Source organism: Netta rufina (assembly GCF_964035555.1).
Source record: "Netta rufina genome assembly, chromosome: 5".
Taxonomy (NCBI): Eukaryota; Metazoa; Chordata; class Aves; order Anseriformes; family Anatidae; genus Netta; species Netta rufina.
The window spans coordinates 19,501,475-19,526,046 of record NC_140128.1 but is presented as its reverse complement, the minus strand read 5'-3'; the positions used below and the strand labels follow the sequence as shown (position 1 = coordinate 19,526,046).

The following is a 24,572-nucleotide window of genomic DNA, read 5'->3' as shown; positions in this document are numbered from 1 at the left end:
CAGGGTGCACGGGGATGGATGCTATTTTAAGAGGCAGACAATCGCAAACAGCTGCGAGCCGATGAGTCACGCAGACACAGCAAATGCTGCTCAAAAATGCTGCAGAACAGAAAGGGAGGTGCATGAAAGGCCCAGATCCTCAACCCGTGACAGCCTGCAAGCGCCCCTGAAGTGGTCGAGCCCCTCTGACCTGCAGCAGTGGAGGTCAGCACGGCATGGGGAGGTGTTAAACCAAGTGATTGTGGCAGAACTCTGCGTTTGCAGAGTTAGGCTCATACCCTAGGCAGGCTGTTTTCTAACCCTGTCACTGAGGACCTGAGGCAGTGCCCTTGCTGGGCCCTTCACTGGCTGTTGCTGGAGAGAGCTCTTGGCCTGAAGGGGGACACAAGCGTCCTCTGAACTGCAGGGGAAATATCTTGGTGAAAACAGCATTAAATATTCAGGATCCAGCTCCTCTCAAGTGCCCAGCTAGCATCTTTCACTGGCATTTAATTCACAGGAACTACCCCCACCCCACTCAAACTGAACAGATAATCCTACTCCTTCGGCATTCACATGCTGGGCAACACTGCCAGTGAGTGCCCTTTGCCAAACTTGGGTTCATTCATCACTTCTCACCTCCCTGACATTATTTTCAAGCTATAAAAGGACCAGAGGAGAGAGTTCGGGGTCTCCAGAATTTGGGTTGCCATCTGTTTGAGCTACAGTCACTGAAGAGCCAGAAAGAGCAGAGCAGTGCCCAACGGGATGCTGAGGACACGGGGCCTCCCGGCAGCTGCCTGAGCAGCCATCCCACCGGGCTCCTCTCAAACACGCTGCTTACAAACCCTGGATCTGTTAACCTTGACTAAGATCTAGGACTATTTTTAGAGGCTCGAATAAAAAGCAGTCATCCAGTGAAGTGCTTTTCGCTTCCAGTTTTAGATATGACATCCTTCGCTCAAACGCAGTGGCTGGCTGAGCTGCCCAAGGTCAGCACATCACCCCGTTCCACCTCTGCCCGGACATCTCACCAGCCTTGTGCCGAGGGCTGGTGGCCTTTCAGGCGGATGCTAAAGGCCTGCACCCCCTGCTCACCCATCTTTGGAGAGGTGATGCCGGAAGAAGTCGTTGGCTGCCAGCTTGATAGCCTTCTCTGGTGTCACGAGAGTCAGGTTCACCGCAGCTCCTAGGAGAGGAAGAGAGGAAAAGTCCATTGGAGAATGCAAAGGGAGGGCTGAACAGCTCACTGCAGCACTCGGGAACACGTTGCAGCCCCTGCTAAAAAGCAAGGCCAGCTGGCAGAGAGCTCCCAACGGGATTTAGCCGCACAGAACACCTCTGGAAATGAGTGGGGTCCCTGCCTCCCACCAGGCTGGAGTTTTGAAGGGCTGTGACACGGCTCTGCTCCGTCTGTAACCTGCTTCTTGACCCCCACCACGCCTCCTTGTCCCCCATCCAAGGATGCATTGCTATGAATTCAGAAGGGTGGAGGACCAAGAAAGGAGCACAAGCTGGATTAAAACCCAGTCCCAGCTCCTTTGCAAATACTTTGTGGTACCGGGAAGCACAACTTTCCCCTTGCATGTGCTGCTGCCTCGTCGCTGAAGGCCACCAGTTCCTCTGCAGAGGCTCCAGCCAGCTCTGCACCGACTCCTGAGGTCTGATGATCCCGTTTGTACATCACCACTGGGTGTCACCCTCAGAGCAGCTGCTCCGTGGGGCTGTTGAGCTTTTTGTCCCCACGAGCCGAGCCCTGGCGTGCAGAAATTCCCCTCCCAGCCCCATGGCTGGGCTCGCTGGGGACCAGGGGCGCACGATCCTTCGCTCCCCCCGCTGAACTCCCTTTTGTCCGGAGCACCAAGCAGCAAATCCCTGCATTGTGCCCGCCACAAAGAAGAGCTGGGGCCATGCAGCCGGGCATTAGTGACATCCAACAGCAGGGCACACAGCCTGCAAGCTGCCCTGGGGGAAACTGGCCGCCTGGCTTGTCCCGTCTGGGCACACGGGGTTTTGCACCATCAGGTTAGCGCTCCAATATTCTCTTCGCTCTAAATCTTATGGCTCAAAAAGTCCTGCAGGGGATGACTACGATTCCCCTGCCCACGCTGAAGCACGCTGAGCTCCAGGCATCTTGGAAAGCAAAGCAGAGCTTTGCTTGGTGCTTGCAGACAGCATAAACACAGGCTCAGGGCGACTTCTCCATGGCAGCATCACACGGGCATCCCTGAAGCCATCTCCTCTGCCCAGAGCACACATCTCCACCGTGTGGGAAGTCACAGCAAGAAAACGGCCGTGCCTGGGCACTGCGACGCGGTTCTCCCTCTGCCCACCACAGCCAGCTTCTGCAGCAAACACAGAGCAAGGCTGCGTGGCAGCAGGAAAAAAGAAAATACAGGAAAGACAGGGAAAAGTTAAATGAACCTGGGTTTTCTCCTCCATCTCTGATATTATCAGCAAAGCTGCTTAGCAGAGAATGGATAATCCCTGCCCTCGATAATCCACAGCAGCATCGAGCCACTGGAGGAGGAGAAATTAGATACTTCAGCTGCTGGCTGTCTGCTTTCCAAGGTGTTTTCTACCTCTTCAAAAAACCTCACAGCTCTTCAAGTTAGCTATGCCAACAACCGTGTGTTCCTAATTAAAAGCTAATCGTGGCCTATAGGCAACGCGGCGTGGACCTGAAGCAATGGCAGGCAACCAGAACGCGAAATAAATTGCAATCATTAAGAATAATGCACTTTGCAAAGGAGCAGGGAAGCACCACAAAGAATGAAATCGGGTAGGGAGAGGTGCAAACAGCTAGCTGTGTGCCAGCAGAGCCTCCGAGTGCCCTTTTCTCCCTGAGCCTCAGGTTTTGTCATTAACCTCATTTTTCATGGAAGCCCTAGGGAACAGCAGGGGGCTTGAGTCACTCTTCTGACCCCGGTGCAGGACTGATGCTCTTGTTTGTGATCCCTAAACTGAGCTGATTCACGAGCAGGGGAGGAGGGCAGACCTCACCTTGCTGTACCACCTCATGGAAAAATACGGCTCGTGCTTCCTGGGATAGAAAACGGAGGCAGCTCTGCACTGAGGATGTCAGAAACAAAGCAGAACCGAGCAAGACGGGGAGCAAAGGGGCAGAACCAGGCCCATATAGAGATAATTATCCCACATATCTATAGGATACGCTGAAGCCTGGAAAACTTAGCATGACCCTGGCAGTCCAGGGTAATTTTGGCATGCAGTGTGCGAACGGGGGGGGATGAGACAGGAGATATTATTAGCAGAGGCCAGGGAAGGCTGACACACCACTGTGGCACTGTGCTGGGAATACATTCAGCCGAGGTGCAGCTAAACACCACACGTCACCCGCAGCAAAGGGCATTTCCCAGCCTGGCCTGGGCCGCTGGCTGCTGCCAGCCTGGCTGAACGGCTGCGCTCAGAACAGCCGTGGGACTTGTCTTCTACACCAGACAATTCGCTGGGAGCTACTCTGACAGAGCGGGGAGCCTCTGTCAAACGTACCCCATGAAGGTATCACACGGCTGAAATAAGAGCTTGGGAGTCACAGAGCAACATGCTGGGGCACGGGGGCAGAAGGAAGGGGCAGGAAGCAGTCCCACCGTCTGATTTCCCTCTCCCACTGCCTGCAAGGCTGAGCCAGCTCTTTACCTTCTTCCCGGAAAAGCAGTCGTGCTTCTCACGAATCTTGGATGTGTTTCACCTCCTCTGAGAGGACTGAGCGGTCTCTCCTAAAAGCCCTGACTACCCCACGATCTCCCCTGTAGGTTCCCAGGAACAACTTCTTCCTTCCGCTCCCCAGAAATTGGCCTGCAGCTGGATTTTTATGGCCAAAGCCAACACAGGCTTTGTTCCTGGCTGGGAACCCAGGAGCAGCCCGCTGCTGGGGAAAGCCAAGGGGCAGGCGTTGTGCTGGCACTCAGCACGGAGCGTGCCAGGGCTCCTCGGGGTTATTTGCCCCCGGGAGAGCTGCCCCAAAGCAGCCAATCCATCCCCAGCATCCACCCCACTCCCCCGAAACGCCCACCAGCCAGTTGGGCAAGAGCTGCTGCTGCCTCAGCAGCCAGTGCCACATCCCATGTCCCGTGTCCCATTTTGGGTGGCCGCAGCGTCCACGTTTCCTCAGGAGCTGCGGAGTTGCTGCTGACAGCAAGGCGTCAGCCCAAGCCGAGGAGGCAGATTTACAGCAGGTCAGCACACGGGGCCCTGCCTCAGCTTTTCTCACCTCTGTACATGCCGAAGTAGCCCTCCGAGCGGATTGTCTTAATGAGGCAGTCGGACCTGCGAACAGAACAGGGAGAGATGAGCCCCGGGAGCCCAGAGGCAACAGACCAAATCTCTCGGAGCGGTTTTCATTTCCAACCCGTCAGCAAAACCCCGAGCCGGGCAGGGCCGGGCGTCAGGCGCTGAATGCCCCATTGTTCGGCCCCGAGCCCGACTTCAGCCCCTAATTCAGCGGGGCTTTGAAACCCCCGTCTCACCCCACACGCGCTGTCTGCTTTCGGGACACACAAAGGGAACAATGCCGCTGCGAGGGCTGCTTATCCAGGCTCCCCGTGGCACTGCACGCGAGGTGCTCTGACGATCAGATCCCCGTGCGCGTGTTTTTCGATCCGGCTCAGAGAGGGAAGCGGGGAGGGGGCCCAGCCCGCCTAGCGCTCCGCTTACTGCATGAAATCTGACGCAGGGCACGCAGGCACCGGGTGCCCTGAGCGCCCAGCCAGCCGTGACCTCCCCCTCGGCCCAAAGCGCTGACTTCCAGCATGCTGACGGCCAGGGCAGGCAGCCGTGGGCAGCTCCCGGGGGAAAGCTGCCACCTTCTGTGCCCCCACTGCGTTCCCTTTTAACCTACAAGCCCTGCGGGCTGTCGGAATTGCTTAAAGCCCTTTGAAAGCATGGCTAAGAAATTCGGGTCCTCCACGGCTGGCTGGAGGTTGCTGCGGAGTCTCTGGGAGGGGTCGGGTGCTTGCTGTGGCTGTAGCAGGAGGGAGAGGTGTGCACGCATGCATGCACGTGTCAATTATTCAGGAGCAACAGGCTTTTTTTAAGGAGCAACGAGGGAAATGTAGCTGATTAAAATGGGAATACGTTTCTGAGAGACTTGGCAGCATAAGGAGGAAGGCTCACGTCCGCTCTGCAGTAAAGCTGAGGTGGGAGAGAAGGAAATACAGATTTCTCTCCAGGGCTTTTTTGCCTGCTTTGGCCAAGACGGTTTCTAGGGTAACACAGTGCCTGCAAGGAGCCCATCCCGCAGTGCTGCCAGCCGAGGCAGCGAGCCTCCCTGCCCTCCAGTACCCCCGCATCCCTCGGAGCCCTGCCTGTCCCACTCCCGCAGATTGCACGCGCCCCTCTCTTTCCTGGGGGCACCCCCACGTCCATTCCCAGCCCCAGGACTCGGGGCACCTCTCTCCTGTAACCCATCAGGCTCTTCCATCGTGCTGCTGGAGCAAGGCACCTTCCCCAAGCCAACGGGGCTGCTTTGAGCAGGCCGTGGCAGGGAGGGGAGCGGGAAGAGCTGCCTCCACCCCACGCAACCTGCCATGGATCTGTAAGGCCTGAGCAGCGCTCCCAGCCCCCAGGGCTGCAGCAGGGACACGGAGCCCAGCCTTGCTCCCTTCCTCTCAACGCAGGGAGCGTTTCCTTCCTATTCCCGCTCTGCTCCAAAATCCCCTGGGCAGGGAAGGGGAAAATAACCGATGTGGAAGGGCAGGGAGCAAGTGGCACTGCTTCTGAACAAAACAGCATGAGGATAGGACACACATCTTCAGTGCTAGACCCCTCTCTGCCCTCAATGATACCAGTTTTTGAAAAGCAAGGCCTGCCTCTGGTTCCTGAGCTAAAGCAGCTTGTGCTAAGGGCAGCGCACGCTCCTGCAGCAGACACACAGCCCTATGCACCTCACAAACCACAGGGGAATTGGGAGGGCTGAAGGCATTTGTGCCTTCTTCTCCTACAGCCTGCAGCACGATTTTTTGGACACAAGACCCCATCATCCCGAAACCCTCTGCAGCCTGTGAGGCTTCAGAAGGGCTGCACTGCGGTGCTCCAGCCCAGGAATGGGTTACTCTGTCCTTTTCAAAGCTGACAGCATAGGAAAGGATTGTTCCCTCTGATATGACAGCCACAGAAGTGGAAGAGAGCCAGAGATTCCCTCGTGCACCTGGCTGTGGCTTGGCGGAGAAGTGAACCAGGCTCCTTGTGCTTTGGTCCCAGGCCCACCTGCCTTTTGGCCGGTGCTGACAAGCAGGGAACACGCTGCTCCCCAGCAAGGGACACAAACAGACGTGCCCTCCGCAGAGATCTCACTTGCTGGGCTCGGTAGCCGGGATAACCGCTCTGTTTGCTCCAGCACAGCGTGCTCTGAGATGGTCCCCCAGCTTCCCGGGGGAAAGCCGAGCTCCTGGAAATGCTGAGCTCAGCTGGCAGAGGTAACAAGGAGGAAGGGTTCCCCAGCGAAAGCCCCGCGGACGCAGTACTCACATGCTGGTGTACATCCGCTGGCCATTCTGCTGGTTCTGCAGGCGAGTCTTTGCCAGGTCAATGGGAAATACGCAGGTGACCCCGATCAGCCCAGCTATCCCTCCATTGATCAGCTTGGCAGGTAAACTGCGAGGGGACAGGACACAGAAACAGATGTCTCAGCGCTGGGCGTGGAGACTCCGGGCTGCTGCTCGAGATCTCGCCGTGGGGAGCAGCCAGACGAGGGCTGGGACAGGAGAAGTCCTGCCCGCCGGTGCTAAGCAGGAGCTCGGCGCTGCAGGAAATTCCTTCCTGCTCCCTGGCAGCCAGAGCTCCTTCCTCCTCCCCGGCAGCCCCGCGGCTGGCGCAGCTGGAGGAAGAGGTGCCAAGGATGGGCAGCAGCCCCAGCTCAGCCCACACCCAGGAGCCAGGCGGTGCTGACTGAGATTAAATCAGGCACGGCGTGTGTGGAAGCCAGGCCCCAGTCAGTGCGTGAGCTCAGCGCTGGGCCAGACTGAAATCTTACCAGCCTGAGACTCTGCTGCCTCAGGGATCTTCACACCACGGCCGGAGAAGGGGAGATGTGCCTGCAAGCTCCTGTGCTGGTTTTGTCTCAGGACACGGGGAAATGTCAAGCAGTAAGCAAGCTTCACAGCGTTCTCATCTAACCCCTGGTTACACTGCAAGGGCAGGCTACAGACCAAACAGGAGTGCATCAGGATGGAAGCTCCATCGGATGGGAGGGTATTTCAAGAGAGGATCACATCAGCCTCCCCAAATTCAGCTCTGAAGTCACTGCTGGCAGGTTACAAATGCTGCCCGTGCCTCTTTCCAGCCTCAGAGCTGTCACCACTTCTCTAAGTGTCTCCGAGACATGTGGGGCAGGCAGATGCCTGCTCTCAGCCTGCTCCAACAGCGAAATCATCCCAGGGTTTACATCAGAGGGGAGCGAGGCACAGGCACACGGCAAACACCCTGCCTGCTGGCACACCAGGGGCAAAGATTCACCGATTTCAGCGCAGACCCCAGCACAAAAGGGGGATAGTTTGATAAATCTGGGCAAGCCAAAAACCTGAGGTGGGGCAACATGGGCTGCAGGGCTGCACAGAGCTTCTCGCCCTGTCTGTGGATGAGAAATCCTTGCTCACCCGGGCATGCAGCTTCCCCCGGGAGCACTGCAGAGGGAGCCTGGTGCAGACAGCGCGTGGCGGCGGCTGGTGAAACCCTCAGATGAAGTTAGCCGAGCACAGCTGCGGGAATGCAGTGCCCTCCGCCTCACCTTGCAGCAAAGTGCTGCTGTGGCTTTGGGTCTTTTGGTGTTAAGCCCATTTTGCTTTAGCATGACAAGGGGATGTGCCATCCCCCTGCGCTGCAAGGGAGGAGGCGCTCGGTGTGTTCCCCAAGCTCAGAGGGATGTCCTCAGCTCGGCTGGCTGTGACTGCCACAGACTCATAGTCCCACAGACAGCAGGGATGACCTGAGCAGGAAAAGGGGAAGGAATCGGGGCACAGAGAGGAACCTGAAACCAGGGATCAGACGGAGCTGGGCACCACAGCTGAAGCAAAACTTTTTTCCTTATGACTGAGTCACTCCGCGTTTTACCTTGGTGCTCTCTGCTCTCTCCCAGGATGACTGCCCCGTGCTCTCTCCCCTTTTTACCTTCTACATGGCCCCTGCCCCTCACAGCCCACGTGCACAGTGCTTGTGGTGCCCTGCTGGGGCTACCAGGGACGTGCACCCGGCAGGATTCACGGGGGTGAATCTCAGCGTGCCCTTCGTTGGCATAAGAGCATGCCAAGGGCTTTCCAGATTGGGTAACTGGCGGCAGGCAAATCTAGGCACATGAACACCCTGCAGTGCTGCCTCCTTATCAGCACAGCTCAGGACCGCCTTCATTTGCTGGAGGATGGTGGGCAGGAAGATATCCTAATCATGGCAAGCCCTAAGATGGGGCAGCCCTCTGTCCTTTAGCCTTCAGCTGTCACCAAATCCCAGTCCTCTGTCACCAGGTCTCATTCCCCCACTGGTCCAGGCTAGCTGCTTCCCTCCTGTCCTGAGCTAATAACCTGGAAAGGCAGCTATCAGAAAAAGGCGACAAAAAAAACAACCAAACAAAAAAAAAAAAAACAAACAAGCAAGAGGAATCCCGTGGCAGACAGGAGTCATTCATCCTGGACAACTTCACAACCAGCAGAAAGTTCAACCCAGCTGTAGCACTGGCACAGATCTTAGGGAGCTAAGGGGATGATGGTGTGAAAAAACACATCCCAGTCCATCCCCAGACCGGACTCAGACCCAGCCTTTGCATATGCTGGATCTTAAGCTCCTGCTGTGCACTTAAGTGGCACAAATTATTATTGATACTTCATGTTCCTGCAATCACTCAGGCGTTGAGTGGGTTTAGAAGAAGGGCACAAGGCTGCATCCACGCGGACCTTGTACCGACAAGCACTGGATCTGCAGCTGGTCAAAGAGCCTGCTTTGCTCCCTTGATGTCAGCAGCTGAAGTCAGCAGGTCAAGCTGACCTTTGGAAGAGGAAGCAGAAAGCAATGGGCTCATGAAAGGTCAAAAGCAGAGGAGGGAAATAAAAAGCAGTGAGAAAACTAGCTTGAGAAAGCAGAGACATAACAACATGGCAGACAAACTAAGAAAAGGCTGAGGAAAAATAAGTGATGAAAGAAAAAAAAAAGAAGGTAAGAAAGGAGCAGAGAAGGAGTTAAAGCTCTTTAAGGTCAGAAGAGATGCTCAGGTGTTTTTCCCCAACCTCCTGTATCACAAAAGGGATTGAGTTGGAAATACTTCAACAGAAAACTCCAAAGCACAGCCAACAACTTAACATTTTTAAAAAACGTTACCTGATCTGTTTATCAGCCATTTAATTCCAACTTGATCTTGTTAAGAAATGGATTTGTTCCTTCAAACCGTTCTTTAATTTCTTTTTCAGTCACTTCTTTTCCAGTTTGGTTTCTTCCTGGGAAAGGAGAGAAAGACAGCAGAGAGACACGGTTGAGAAGGGGCACTGCTCTTCTTGCAGCTCAGTCCTACTTGGCAGGGCGAGACAGGCTGAGGAAGAAGTGAGTTGGGAGAGCACCTCGTCTCCTTTGCTAGAGGAGACTGAGCTGCTGACTGGGCTCCCGAGGGAGCCGTGTAAAAATACGCCCGCATACACATAAATATAGATGCACAACTGGAAGGAAGAGCTGCCAGAGCCGTCAGGCTCCAGCAGCACGTGAGGAAGGGCTGCAGCAAGGCAGTGCCCGAGCTCTGCCTGGCAAACAGGAGAGCGGGGCTCATCGCCTGCAATCACCTGGACCCCTGACCCCAGCCCTCTACAGATCCACACAGCCACCCCAAGAGGATCAAATGCTGTGAGACCCCTTCGGCCCCTCCCTCCAGCACAGACACACCGCTTCTGGAGGACAGATGCAGAGGAAATACCTCTGCCCTTTGCCTCGGGATTGAAATTTGCCCCTTGATTGCAGATGATTTCCTAAGCCCCGCAGGATTTCACTTCCAGCAAGGTGGCTTTCAGGATGACCTGCTGCTGCTCTGGAGATGCAACCTGAGGGCAAGAGGCTCTTCTGAGGGTAAAAGCTCCCTGAAAGCCTAACCCCGAGGCAGGGGGAAGGTTGCACACTCGGTTCAGCGCTGACCCGCACCACTCTGTTATGCCAAGTGTCACGGACGGGGCAGAGGGAGAGCGCTTGTATGGCCCCACAGTTTGGCAGTGTGGGAATAAAGCTGCCTTTGGCAGCCCCAAATCCAGCCACAGCCCCAAGCGACCAGCACACGGCTTGCTAAGGAAAGGGGCTCCTCTCCAAACACTGCATGCCGACCTCACCTGCTGCATCATGTTACCTTCCTGCTCTTCCACAATCCCTCTCCAGAGAGTTTGCCTGATCCTGACTGCTCTGAGGAAGCAGGGCTTAAAAACATCCAGAGCTGGGTGCAGCCTGCACTTCCCAAGCGAGAGCCGCTTGCACCTCCCTGTGTGCGCTGTCACGTCTCCCAGAGCAACTTCCTTCAGGTCGGCTTAATCTGATTCCCCATCGCCTTAACCAGAACAAGACCAGTAGACAAAAACAAACGCAGGCAGGCCAGCTCCAGCTGAAAGCCTGTTATCCCGGCGTAAATAAGCCCTGAACCATGAAAGCTCGCTTGATAACATCTACACCCTCCACAGGATGTTTGTGCTCCCCGCGCAGCAGCTCGGACAGAGCACGCTGGGCCATCCCGACCTGCCCGGCTCGGGTGCGCTCCTCCTGCCACGTACCCGAGGACCACGTACCCAGCACCCGGCACCGCAGAGGCCTCGATGTCCGTGGCCAGGGGATTTTCATGCACTGAGGGATTTTAGTGCACCGAAGCAGAAAGCTTGCGTGAGCTCTGTTTGTTTAAGCACGGCTCCAGCTTGCACAACAGGCGCGGTGTGACTGCGCACGCTGCCTCAGCGCCTTCCCGGAGCCTGCAGGATGTCCGAGCCCTTTAAAGGGTGGTGCAGGATGAAGCCCTCGGTGTCCTGTCAGGGAAACTCCTGGGGAGAGCCAGACCCCAGGGCAGGACAATAACTACTGCAGCCCAAGAGGAGATAAACCATCGGCGGGGAGGAGAATGCTGCTAGTCTTATGGGACAATAAAAAAAAAGAAATCCAGGACAACATCACGCTTTTATCCTAGAGAGGAGAGGCATGAGGAGCCTGGAGGACCTGGTATAGGCAGGCTGTGGAAATGAGAGCCACCAGGGGCCTGCCTTCGAGTGGGAGAGGCTGGGAAACCCCAGCGGAAGGGGGTCCCGAAGTGCCCGTGCCGTAATTACAGCAAGGAGAGCTGCGCAGGCGATGAATTACGTGGCGGTAATTCCTTCCTAGAGTGCTGTTAGCACAGCTAGGCGTGGATTAATGCCCCATTACTCGCACACCACGACGTCCCTTCTCCATTTGTTAAAATGATCAAGCAAATTAGTTTTAGAGCGACGTGCCCGGGGAAGCACCTCCGTGCCAGGCAGAGAGGCGCCGTGACAGCCCGCGTAGCCATGCAGACAGCCTGGGAGCCCACTCGAGCCTTCCCCAGCTCCCAAAAGCACAGCTCCAGAGGGATGGAGGAGCCAGACTGAGGGTACCACAGCACAGACGTGGCCAGCTCTGGATGCACCCAGTCCTCGCAGCTTCCCGTCCTTGCTGCACACACACGCTCGTCCTGTGAGGTTTTCTCCAGGTGGCCAGCTCTGCAGCCCTCAGACCTGCTGCGGGGGCTGGACTCTGAACCTCTGTGTCTCCTCACCTTATCACTTGAAGGAAAAGTGCTTACTCCGGTAAGCATCCCATCATTATATCGTAATTCTAGGATTTACAGCCCAGGTGGGGGAACGGACAGGCGGATTTTCCCCTCTGCTCCTCTCTAGGCAGGTGGCAAGGGAGGCTGCAGTCGGCTGTCCTCAGCCTTGCTGAGACTTCAGGGGTCGCAGAGGGGATGGGGGAGGCAGAAGGAGCAGGGAAGGGCACAGAGCCTCTTCCACAGCACCTGCACGCAGCCACTTGAGCCATCTGCTCATGCTCCCCCTACAAGCACAGGATCAACACGTCGCACAGTCCTTCTCCCCATATTTTTAAGCACAGCTGAAGCCTTAAATCTGGGCTTTGATCAGGAACCTCGAGCAGCTGCAGCACCCACAAAGCTTGGATGGAAACAGAGGTGCCACCGCGCTGCCCCATGGCTGTGTGCCACCACCACGTGCCCGCAGCTCTGCCCCTCTGTCCCGTCCTGCTCTCCCCCTGCCCAGCTGAGAAATGCTGATTTATCTGAGCACACACGGGCTGCCGTTTGGAGGGGAGACCTCCAGCCAGCGTTATCTGGCGCTGCTGCCGAAAGAAGCAGCCCTGTCCTCTCCCAGACATGTGTTCCCGGCCCCGCTCCCGTGCCAGCACAAACATTTGCGCAGGGCGGTCAGGCAGGGATGACAGAGCTCGAGGCCAGCACATGCTGGAGCTGTCACTGAAAGCAAACACTTGAACTACAACCTTGACTGGAAAATAAACAGCAGAAGGGGAAAACAGGACTCCCTGCCACGCACTCCCATTTGTCTGGAGAGCAGACACGGCTCCCCGGCCCCTCCGTGCCGCGCTCCACGGAGGCACCACAGCTGCAAACTCACTCACCTCGTGGTCAGAAGGGATCCCACAGCCGGCCCTGTCCCCGCCGAGCCCTCGGAGTGCCAGGCCCGGGACAGGTCCCCCTTGGCCCAGGTGAAAGCAGGACAAAGTCCCCGCGGGGAGGTGCCGCGGGCCCGCCTGCCCCATTGGCTGCCCGCACGGTGGAGGGGGCAGAAAGAAGAAAAAAAGAACGAAAGAGCAGCAAACTCTGCCCCAGCACCTGCCCGCCCTGCTCCCTGCAAGCTCCCCCATGGGTGCGGGCTGCCTCTCCATCCCCGTGCTGCCCTCGTGGCAACAGAAATGCCTCAAGACAGCTCCATCGTGCTGTGAAGACATGGGGTAGTGTCCTGGGGATGCAGAACAGCCCTCGGGGTGAGGGCACAGCACAGGGGCGTTTGGCCTGGCAAACACAAGAAGAGGCAGCACAGACGAACCTGGATGTCCCCAGAGGGGAGCCAGGCCTCCTGATCAGCCGCAAAGGCTCCTGAGCTCTCATTCCAGCTCGTCTGCTGACTTGCTCTTTGCCTTCAGACGGGATTTCCAACCGCAGCCAGCAGGCTGAGGAACACCCTGTTCTCCAGACAGCATTTGGGCTTAGGAAAAACAAGCCACAAACACAAAGTGTTCAACATCTCGGCAGAAGTGCCGCTGCCTGCCCAGCCCCGTGCAGCTGCCCATCCATCGCAGCAGGAGAGGAGCCACGGCGGGGAAGGGGGGCACACAGGGTGACCCTACAGACCCTAGGACTACGGCCACGTCTGATGCTGTGCCCCGGAGCGCAGGCTGGGATTTACAGAGCTAACCTCCTGCATTTCGGACAGCTCCTCATGCACAAAGGCAACCTCTGTCAGCTCCCCGCGGCGGACACAGGAGCGTGGACAGCGCAGCACAGGAGCCAGAGGGACACACACCTTTCCCATGTATCTCCTACTGTACCGTTTGTAGTGACACGGCGAGACAAGGCCAGAGCACAGCAGCAGCAGCAATTCAGGCCCAATTTTGCTCGAATACAGCAGGAAGCTCCAGCCTGTGGTTGGCAGACACCTGCAAATCCATGCCCTGATTCACAGGGATCTTGAAAAAAGTGGCTAAGGAGCAAATAATCCGTACCCAGACACAACAAACAAGCTATGGGGAAGCTCCCAGAGCCAATGGTTATCGAAATTAAGTTTGCAATAGCCGATGTTATTTTGCAGCTGGAGCAAGGAGTGGAAGCAGAAGCTGGCTGACAGACACTGAAGCAGCCCAGACATGACCACGCTGGTATTCAGGCGAGTTCACAGCTCGGACATCTCGAGATGACAGCATGCGTGCTTGTTGCCAGTGAGCCCCCTTCCAAGTGCTGCTGGAGGAATCGTGTAGTCACGCACCGAACCGGTGTGATTCGCACACACTGTCACGCCGTCTCACTCCGGAGCAGTTCCCCATGCCAGTTTTTGTGAAATTACAGCTTTGGAGAAACACGGCGTTAGCTGGAGAAAGCACAAACTGACCGAGGGGAAAAGAAATCAGAACTTGTATGAAATCTGTCCTTTCCACTGCTCTGCGGCGGCCTTGTCCATAAGGAAAGGCAGAGCCGGAGCCTGGCGGCACAGCCAGACCACTCCTCTGAGCTGGCAGGACTTGCTGCACCCTGGGAAACGACGTGGTGCAAAGCCCTCGCCTGGGTGCTCTGCCAAGAGACTGGCAGAGTAGAAAAAAGGTACAAAGCAGTAACTAAAAACTACCAGCCAAGGAGCCCAAGGGAAAACGAGGGCTGGATTCAAGCTCGCTCAGTAGGAACGAGGCAAACAGGGCAGAGCTGAGGACCCGGGATGTAAAAGGCCCCATTCATTCCCCACGGGCAACAAAACCCAGGCTCCTGGCTCTCAGCAGATGGCTCTCCTCTGCAAGAACAGGCCTTCAGCAGCCCTGCTGGGGGAAAAAGGAAAAAAAAAAGCATCTCTTCTGGCCGCTTCGTGGCATTACCTCATCAGAGCACCACCTCCACACCCCCGGAGCTGTTCCTGTCCGAGTCCCCCAGCGGGGGCTGCAGGAGAACGGCAGGCTGGCTGCGGAGCGAGCGCGCACGGCGAGCTTCCTTCCACCTACCCTGCCTGCTGCTAATTCCCCTCGCAGCCCTGCTCGTTAACAAAAGCACAACACAATAAAAGGGAACCGCACGCGGATACCTTGCCCAAATTCCCTCCATCCTGCCCCATCCTGAGTCACCGCCAGCCGTTAACTGTTGCCATGCGCCGAGGACACGGTTATTAAATTAATCGGGGCTGCTTAACCTGGCTACAAATATACACGAGCTCTTTGTGCCTTAGCGAGCTAATAAGGCATGTGCTAATTACATTAATTCAAACAAGCCCAGCGTGCCCCCAGGGCAAAGGGAGAGAAGGGTGCAACAAACCCAGGCTCTTTCACAAGAGCTGTGCAGGAGGGGAAGGCGCTTGCCTTGACAAGGCTGCAGGAGGAGCAGCACAGCAGCGCTGCAGCTCGGCCCTACAGCTCGCCCAGCCCAGCTGCACGGCTAGCGGGCAAAAAGCCCGGCTCCTCCATCCAGCCCTGGGTGCAAGGAGGGAAAGGGAGACGGGGAAGGAGGGCAGGAAGGGCAACGCACGATCCCAGCCAGGCTGGGGTGTGCTCGGAAAGGAGCCCCCCCCTCGCCAGCCCCCGAGACGCGGGTCCCTCACCTCTGCCATCACCAGAGGGGAGCCCTCGGCGCTGCCGGCCGCGCTGCCGTGCCTGCCTGCAGGCACACGAGGCAGGGAGAGGAAGAGGAAGAGGAGAGGAAGTCGCTCGTATTGCTTTGCATCTCCAGGGACACGTGCTCGCCGAGCCCTTTGCAAAGCCTGCGCATGTTCCTGCCAGGGGACACTAGGGGACCGTGACAGAGCACAGCAGCAGAGGGGCTCTTCCCCTCTGCTCCCGCTCCTTCCAACACCACGTGCGTGTGGCAGCAGCAGAGCTGTCCCCAGGAGGCCCAAAGCAATCACCTTTCTCCAGCAGCAAGGACCACGCCATGGGAACTGCACAGTGTTTTAAAGATGCTTTCTGTCCCCAAAGCCAGCAGCTCCTAGCAGGCACCCCAAGGGACCCAGGGCTGCAGGACAACGCGGCTCGTCCCCTGCACCGAGCCACGGGTACAGGCTGCACGCAGCCTCGGCAGCGAGCTGGCAGAGAAGACGCAAATATTTTCACAAGGAAGCCATGCGAGGGGTTTTTAGCCCCTGGAGGGGTTTTTAGCCCTCTTTCAAGCCGTGTCAGCCTGTTTCCCAGCAGAGGCTGTGGTTACTCAGGCACCAGCCCGGCACAAAGCCATGACACTGCCAAAGAGGAGGGAGCTCTTTGTCCCCCCAGCAACCAGCCAGACTCCTTTCCCACCAGGCCTTTCCCCTGGCTCCCCATGCCAAAAAAAAAAAAACACTGAAAAAAAAACAACAAACAAACACAAAAAAGCACCGATAAACAGCAGGAAAACAGAACAAGAATTCCTCCTGGGAAGCCCAGGACGTGAGCACCTCTGGGTGCTGAACAAGGTGCTTTGAAGACCTAAAGCCCCATGGGGGCTGTGGGACAACCGAGGGCTGTCACTCCCCACGGAGGGCTCCCCTGTGAGCTCGCATCTGCTGGTGTGCAGCCTTCACGCCCGGCCACGGCTGCGTGGCTGCTGCCTTCTGCACCAGGATGGGTGTGGAGAGCAAAGAGGCTAACACACGGATGTTCTCCCAGCCTCCCAAACCTTTCCGACGACGGCAGCATATGTCCTCACCTCCCACTGCTGAAGGCAGGCTGTGACTAATGCTCCCAAACGCTCCGAGTGCCAGCTCAGTGTCACATTGATCAGTGTTCCTCGCCTCTCCGCCACAGGGCAGCCCTCCCGGGACACCGCCGCTGCTGCTGCCCGTCCCTCTGCTGTACCGGTGCCTGAATCTACCTGCTCTGCTCCTGCAGCACGAAGCACGTTTTTCTCCTCCCCTCTCAGCTGCTGGCTCACGCCAAAGCTGTTGGGAGCACAGCAAAATGGTTCCTCGCTCGCCAGCAGCCCCGCACGGGTCACGCTGCTCCTCCAGAGGTTAGCAGCTCCTCGCAGAAACTTCCCCGTGCTCGGCCACGGGCAGCAGGATTGCCAAGGGGCTGCAACTGCTGTCTGACAGCTCCGGAGTCTGCGGCGTGATCCATCCCTCCTCGCCCAGGGTGCTGTGAATCAGCAGAGGCTCCAGCAGGCTGCAAGGCAGGCGAGGAGTACCCGGCAGGGAGAGAATATATTTAGGAGGCTCCAGACAAACAAAAACACAGGCGGTCCTGCTCATCCACTCGCTGGCACGGCACAGAAGGAGACAGGTAATACAAGAAAGGAAAAAGCTAAAAAAAAAAAAAAAAGTCCCTCTGTCAGGCAACTGGTGCCCACGGGCATACAGTGAGCTGCTAACAAAGCACGCAGGACAGCTCAGGGAAAAGGTTCAGGCCAACGCAACGTGTTTTATGTCCTGTAGAAGAATTGCTCCCCTGACAAAATAGCCTTCACAAACAACAGCTGCTCCCGAAGGATGAGATGAAGCAACAAGTGTTGCTGCTGCCTTACAGAGAGGAGCTCAGCTTACGCAGGACATGGACAAGGGAGCTGTCCCCGTGCTTGGGAAGACTGACATCAAACGAAAGAAGAAAATGAAGGGCCCAGCAGAGAGCTCTCATGCTGTCGGATCACACCTTCTGCAGCAGCTGCTGTTGCAACTGCATACAAGAGGCAAAACCCTGCGGGGCTGCTGCTCCTGCTTGTTGCAGGCTACAGAGGCAGAGGGACGTTTTACCACTCATCCAAGGTCATGCTCTGAGGCTGTGGCAAAGGAGGGAGCAGCACCCAAACTCACGGTTAGCGCCTGAAATATCCTGTCCCAAAACCACACCTCCTTTGTTGTTTTTGGAAGCAAGAGCTCCAGCCACACAGCCAGCCCCCAGGTAGGGCAGGCACAGCCCAGCACTGGCTTTGACGGGACTTGGGGCATCTCCAGCTGCTCAAATTCACGCCATTCTGACAAATTAATCTCTAAATTAAAATAAATAAATAAATAAAATCAACAAATGCCACACAGCCAGGAAAGAAATGAAATCCAGACGGCTCTGCTGGTGCACCACACACCAGCAGCGGCGCCAAAGGAAGGCGCACGACACGGGGAGACTTGACAAGGCATCGCCACCCACCCACGACAGCACCACTGAAACGAGAACGAGAGCTGATTATGAGAAGGTTTAACAAAACAAACATCAAATTGCCTTCCTGGGAGTAGCTCGCCATGGGCTGCATTCAATCAAGATCAACATAGACCTCACAAACTAAACAAACAGCATCCCATCACGTTTCCTCTGACACTAAGAACAAGCATTCCTGCCCGGGTGCCTTTCCCTTTCCCCAGCAAATAATCTCCGTGTGGGCAGCCCTCGTAAGAGAGCAAGTATGCAAAGCTTTCTTATGTGCAGATGCGTCAGAGGAAACTGCCAGACAGAAATCCAAACCACCCAGGGTGGCAAGGTCTTTTCATCGGGTTTATTTGGGTTTCTGCCTTGTTTTCTAAAGCTTTTGTGCCCCTCTTGGTTTATCTTAACAACTGGAACTTCCCAGCAAGCCATACCGCGAGGTTACAGCAACACCTTTTGCACAGCGGGTGCTCAGCCCGCTCCTCCTGCACCCTACCTTTGTGCTTGGAGGCAAACTGAAGGGGGTAGGAAAATTCTGCAATGCTGGAGTCCTTGGGAATGCACCCTAAAACAGAGGTACCGTGTGTGCTGTGTGCCAGAGTCAGAAATAAAAACAACGCTGGCTTGCACGGGCAGCATCTGTAGCTCGTGCACTGCTACGCATCCAATTCTGTTACCTTCTCGTGGTGCAGATGTCTGGGTATTTATTTCTAAGCAGGCTTTTGCATTTCCCCACAATGCAGTGGTAAGGCATCAGGTGACACAGACGGAAAAGAAAGAACCAGCCCTTACGTCCCTGCAAGAGCAGGAGGCAGGACTCGGAGACCGAGAGATCCCTCCCCACCCTGCAATCTGCTGGATTCCTTGCAAACTGTCAAAATTAAATAAAATTTAAACTTGGCAGCAGAGTTAGGGCTGTGCAGGCAGCTGGGACATAACCACGTCTGCCTGAAAGCCTAACAGGACATTGACAAACTTGTAAGGGACAGACTTGAAGAGGTTTTTCCCCGTAGCCCGAGGGCTCGCACATGATGACCCGGCCTCAGCTGGTGCAAACCGAATTTGCTGCGCTGCCTCTGCCAGAACTACCTTGATTTACTGCAGCCAAGGGCACGGCGCACAGCTCTGGGACACCACTGACCAGCCAGCAGATGTGTGGAAACTTCCTCCTGGGGAAAAACAAAATAATTTAAAAAAAAAAAAACACAGAAAAACAACAGAAAAAAATCTGATAAAAGGACAGCCAGGGAGTAGGCGGGCTTAGGAGAAATGCCTATCTGCACTGAAGCAGCCCAGAAAAGGAGGACTTGCAGAAGGTCCCTTGATGGTGTATTTGCACCCTGCTATGATATGCATGAGCTGCAGCCAGCAGGACCACAAGGAAGCTCAAATGAGCTTCCCAGCCATTCCAAACCTGGTTTGGCTACACCTCATCTCCCCAGCACGGGATCTCGTAACAACTGAACAAAAATGTTTTGCATTTTTCCCCTCTTCCTTCAGCCTTGGGGCCTAGTTCAAAGCTCTTTTACGTCGTTCTGGCAGCACAGCGTGCTTCCAGGCAGACAGAAACAGCCCACTGCAAGATCCACCCTGTGCGAGGGATCTTGCTGGCACTGGGAAGTTAGCAGGGCAAAAGTTTTGCAGTTCCCTGCCCAGGTTAGCTCAGGGATGGAGTGACAAAGGAAAGCACTGCGTTGGAGCAAGGCAGAGCTGCCGTGGGCCAGCACCGAGGGGCACTCGAGTGCCTTTGCAGATGCAACCAGCCGCCCTCACCTTTCACCCCAAATATTTCACAAGGGCACGCTGCCTTTCAGCAGCTACGGTGAATTTGGCAATTGCTCCCCCAGAGCATTGTGCTTCCAAAAGACACAGAGAGGGGTGACAGAGGTGGTTCAGAGGTTTGCCAGCGCTTGCAGAACAAGTGTCCCCCAGCCCAGCACACAGCTGGCTCCTGCCAGGCAGGACCCAAAGGGAAGACGAGGCAGCGCTACACCACACCTAGGCGCTCCTTGCTGAGAAAGTATTAGTCACGTCAGTCACCCCAGAGTGTCAAGGGATCATTAGCTATTTCCACAGCATTGTGCAGTCGTCACGCACCTAGATCAGGCTTCACTCCCCACGGAAAATCTGTTCCTAGAGGAATCTGTAAATTGGTTCCCTCATCAGGAATACGACCTCCAAGCACAGCGCAGTGTTTTCACGTCTACTTTTCCCCCTAAAAACGTTGCTGCCCTAATCCAGAAGAGCTCTCCCTCCCGATATTTCACAATTTTTGGCACAAAGACAGTTACGTAAGAACAATTATGCAGGCACATGAAACGCTCGCAGCTCCTAAGCGAGAATTTCCCTCTTGTGGCACCCTCAATGGAGCACAACTCCAAAAAACGCCCAGAGCCTCACGGCTCCCAGGCTCTCAGGGCACACCAAACCCCAGCAGCTCTTCCTCTGTCCCTTGTCTCCATCACACCTTCGCCCTGCCAGAATCCTATGACACAAAACACGAAGCACAAGTGCAGGGTCTGCTTCTACATATACACGTTGCTGTCACCTTGGCCAGCCAGGGTCAGGTAGGTGTTTCCCCCTCTCTTCTCCACTACGTGTGTCTTGGCAGGAAAAGGGGAGCATATGACCCTGCCAGGCTGTCAGTGGTTTCTACCTCCTTGTAACTTAACACAGCACACTATCCCTTCTTAAAATGGCAGCGGGAGGATCGCACGGGGCTCTGGCATCTTAGTAAGACATTAACAAGATTGTTGGGCGTCAAACAAGACAGCAGGCTTTCCTTCTGAGCTGTGCCGTGCTCCAATTTACGAGGCAGGCTTGCTCCGTATTCCAACTCGGCCATCCACCTCCGCCACGGCTGCCAAAATCCAGCGTGCCTCACCATGGTGGGCTTCCTGGAAACAAAGCTCAGGGAGAAAAACTGTACCTGCACGAACGACAAGAGGTAGCAGTACACGATTCAAGATCCTACAGGCACAAATCCTCTTTAAACACTGGTGTTTGTTTTCCGGTGAAGAGGTTTGAGTATCTCCCTCCATCAGGCCTCCTCTATACCTTATAACAGCTTTTAACAGCCTGGAAAGCAAAACACAAGCTGCGGCTAAGAAGACAGCCCCACATGATATATTGTTATCAGCCAAGTACCACTCTAGTTTGATTGCCTTTTGCTTCCCATTGCCAAGAAGGGCGTGCAAGAGGCGAGCCCCAATGGCTTGCAGTGATCCCAATCACTGCGGGCACACCGCGACGTGTCACATCCTCGGGGCAGCGAGCGTGGCGGGGATGAGGCCCCTTCCCCTGGGGGGCTACACAAAAACCACTGATGCTGACAGCCCCTGCCCCACCTGGCCCCACCGCTTCCATTTTTGAGGAATTCAAGGAAACGAAGATTTTGGGACAAGTAAATCCAGTCCTGCCCTGCTGTCTGCTGGACCCTGACAGCCCGGCAAGACGTAGGAACCCCATGCTGAGCACCCCTGCAGGAGACAGGCCCGCGGCACTGGAAAATCCGATATCCACGGCTGTGCCCTCGCCCAGCAGGAGCCCGGCAGCTCTGCGGGGTGCAGCGACAGCAGAGAGGATGCTTGGGGTCTTCCCTTCCCAGGGTGACCTTGAGGAAACCCCAAACCTACTTGTCCTTCCAGGCTGCCCATCCCCACGGGGCAGAGCACGATAACCTTGACCCACCTCCACCAGGCGCCGAGCTGGCTTAGGACAGCCTGGCGGGATCCCGGCGGCGCTCGGGCTTTCCATCCTCCTGGCTTGGGTGGCAGCAGACGCTCTGACCCCACAAACAGCCCCAGAAAGACGCCAAGGAGGCAGCCACGAGTGGCTGTGGGTGGCGGCGAGCGGCGGCCGTGGGCTGTGGGGCACGGCTCCAGCCGCACACGTGTCGCCCGCAGCTCTCCGGCGCGGGCAAAGGGAGGACGGGGCAGGTCGCCACCGTCCCCAGCACCCACCCAGGGCGACCCCAGCCCCGTGGGGAGATCCGAGCGAGCCTGGGGGGCCCGGGCACCATCCCCCCAGTTTGGGTTTCGCCCCACACGTGGCTCCGGCCCCACTCTCCGCAGCGGGACCCGCACCCCGGGGGCGAGGGGGGCGGCTGGCAGCCCTCGGGGCGAGCCGGGGGGGGCAGCTCACAGCTTTGGGGGATAAAAGGGGATAAATGGGGCACGGGGGAGGCCGCGGCGCCGCGGTGAGGAGGAGGAAGGGGGGATCGGGGCGGGCGCGATGGGGTCGGGCGGGGGCCGGGGTCCGCCCGCACTTACCGGGCCGGGCGGCGGCGGCTCCCGCCGGGGCCGGGGGCCGGTGCGGAGCGGGGTGCGGAGCTCCTGCCCGGCGGCTGGGCTCGGCGGGGCTCGGCGGGGCTCGGCGGGGCTCAGCTCTGCCCTCTGTGGCCGTGCTCGCTGCAGGAAAAGCGCCGGGCCCGTCCCCGCCCGCCGCGTCGCCCTAGCAACACGGGCCCGGAGCGGGCCGCGGCCTCCGTGCCTCCCCCGCTGCCGGGAAGGGGCCGTGGGGAGCCCGCTGGCTGTGCCGGCCACGGGCGGCCCCCCTGAAATAGTCCCTGAGGGATCTCACGGCAAATCGCTTACAGCAGGGGGGGCGATCAGCGCCGGCCTCCCCGGGGAGGAGCCTGGCCCCGCGGCTGCGGGTCCTGGGGCATCACCCCCCGAGTCCGACCGCAGCCGAGGGCTCCAGAGCCAACAGCACCCGCACACTGAGCCTAATTTCTGGAAAACTGACATTTTTCTGGCAAAAAAAAACCCTCCTGGCCATCCATCCCCCCGTTAAATGGCTGGTGGTGTGCCCACCAAACCCGCCAGTCCGTCATCTTGCTCCCTGGTGAGCATCCTTCCAGCCCCGGTAAAATAACAAGCAAAACCCCCAAAACTTGCTGTTGTCCACAAAATAAAGGCCAGGCTGGCTGTCATCACATGGGTGATGATATTTTGTCCCTTGCTGAGCATGGCTGCCCAGCTGTAACGTCTCCAGGCCACGTGCAGGCTCCGTTTTCACATTTCAGTAAGCTCAGGGCAGTACCGGGGTGGTGCAGGGGTGTGGAGAAGAGCCCCTTGCTCTGCCAGCAGCAGGTGACACCCTACGTGTCCTGGCCAGCGATCCAAGAGGGGCCGTACCCCTCTTTTAACAATTAATTCAATTTTCCTGTGGCTCCCCCAAGCACCAGCTCTGCTAAAACCTCCAAGGCGCTGTGCAGAAAGCGCCGTTTTCTGTTGTTTTTGCCCAGTTTTTGCCCAGGAACAGATGGATTCTGATTTTCTCACTTCTGCAAACTGGGAACGACACCTCTGATGGGCACTGAGGAGGCGGAAAGGGCTGCGGCACCCTCACGCAGGCACACACGTGTAGGGCATTGGGGAGACAGGAGCAAGGCCAGCCACGGCCAGGCCTCCTGCTTTGGGGTGGCCCCACAGCTGGCCAGCAGAAAGCTGATGGGGTTTTGGAAAGACAGCTCGTGTCAGGCAAAGGGGATCGCTTTTTTAAGCAGAATTAAAAGAAAGGACACAGTGGGGTTTTAGTGTGGTGTCTGAGAGCAATATGCCTGTGCTACTCCAAGGATTTCAGACAACCAGGGGCCCAGAAACAAGAACTGGGCTCTGGGCTCCTCCAAAAACTGTTCCAGCCACACACAAATGCAGCCTGGGCCACAAACCACCAGGTATGCAAGGAATAAGGAGCCAATGAATAAGGAATAAGGAGCCGATGCTTGCTTCAGGGTCAGGCTGGGTTTTCATGGAGATGAGCTGCAGATGGAAAAACACGACACAGGGGCTTCAGACCTGACTCCTTTCACAAAACAAACAAGCAAACACCACTGAGACCATTTCAACAAGCTCTGGAAAATAACGGAGGAGTCCAGGAGGACAGCAGCAGCCAGGCAGACCTCTGTGGCTCTTGGGATGACAGCCATAAAGAAGGGAAGATCTCCAGGGAACGCTTCTGTAACAGCATCGTTTGCCTGGCACTACGCTGTAAAAGACACCGTGAGTTCACCTGCAGGAGCTGGCTAATACACAGTCAGGGTGTGCAACAAATCGGGGGTGATCAGAGAAGAGCAGCTACAAGGATGGGGGAGCACCTCAGGCTACCAAGAACGCTGCACACACACAAGTGGCAATTACAGGGAGACGTGACGAACAGCCCAGACGTGGCAGAGAGGTGCATGTGCCTGAAAATGAGAGGAGCTTGTTATCGCAGCCAGACCCGTGACCCAAGGTGAGAAAAAGATGTTAACCAGGGGCTGGTGAAATATCACAAGCCAATGCTAATGAGCGGCATGCGAGGGGACACAGGGCTGCATCTGGCCCTGCCTGTGCCTTCCTTGGGTCCCCATTCTGCCCTGATTCACAAAGACATCAGTAGGTTTCACACAGACAAAAGCTGAACTGAACTCAGTGTGGGTAGCTGGGGACAGATTTTGCCGTTTATCGTATCTTGCCATCCTGTAGATGGAGTGGTTGGACAGTGCCGTCCCCTGGCACAGAAGAGGTTAACGCTGGCCTGCTTTAAGCTGAGTTTTAATAGGACTGCAAAATCACCCGTTTTTATTTTTGGTTCTGCTGCATGAGAACAACTGCTCTTTGTAACCTGCATGGAGCAAAGGACCCGCTTCCTCTGGCAGCCTTCAAGAGAGGGGATAAAAAAAAAGCAGAGGAAGAGAATTCGCATTCAGCAAGTGCCAGGTTGTCAAGGTTTCCTGTGCTCTCAAACATATTTTTTTTTTCTCCTGACAGAGCACAAGACAAAATTTAAAACTGCTGGGTACAAAGTGG

The 24,572-nt window shown here is 56.5% G+C and overlaps 1 protein-coding gene across 1 annotated transcript in view; it reads right to left on the bottom strand.

Moving 5' to 3' along the window:
• SLC25A22 (solute carrier family 25 member 22) overlaps nucleotides 1–22,155 on the bottom strand; it is a 32,609-nt gene extending 10,454 nt beyond the window's left edge. The window contains exons 1-5 of the mRNA XM_084288271.1: nucleotides 22,050–22,155; nucleotides 9,301–9,416; nucleotides 6,466–6,591; nucleotides 4,211–4,266; nucleotides 1,078–1,168 (exon numbers count right to left, since the gene is read on the bottom strand). Of these exons, the coding sequence (XP_084144397.1) occupies nucleotides 1,078–1,168; nucleotides 4,211–4,266; nucleotides 6,466–6,591; nucleotides 9,301–9,320 (293 nt within the window). The 5' untranslated portion in view covers nucleotides 9,321–9,416; nucleotides 22,050–22,155. The remainder of the gene's footprint in view (nucleotides 1–1,077; nucleotides 1,169–4,210; nucleotides 4,267–6,465; nucleotides 6,592–9,300; nucleotides 9,417–22,049) is intronic.
• Between the last annotated feature and the right edge of the window lie 2,417 nt (nucleotides 22,156–24,572).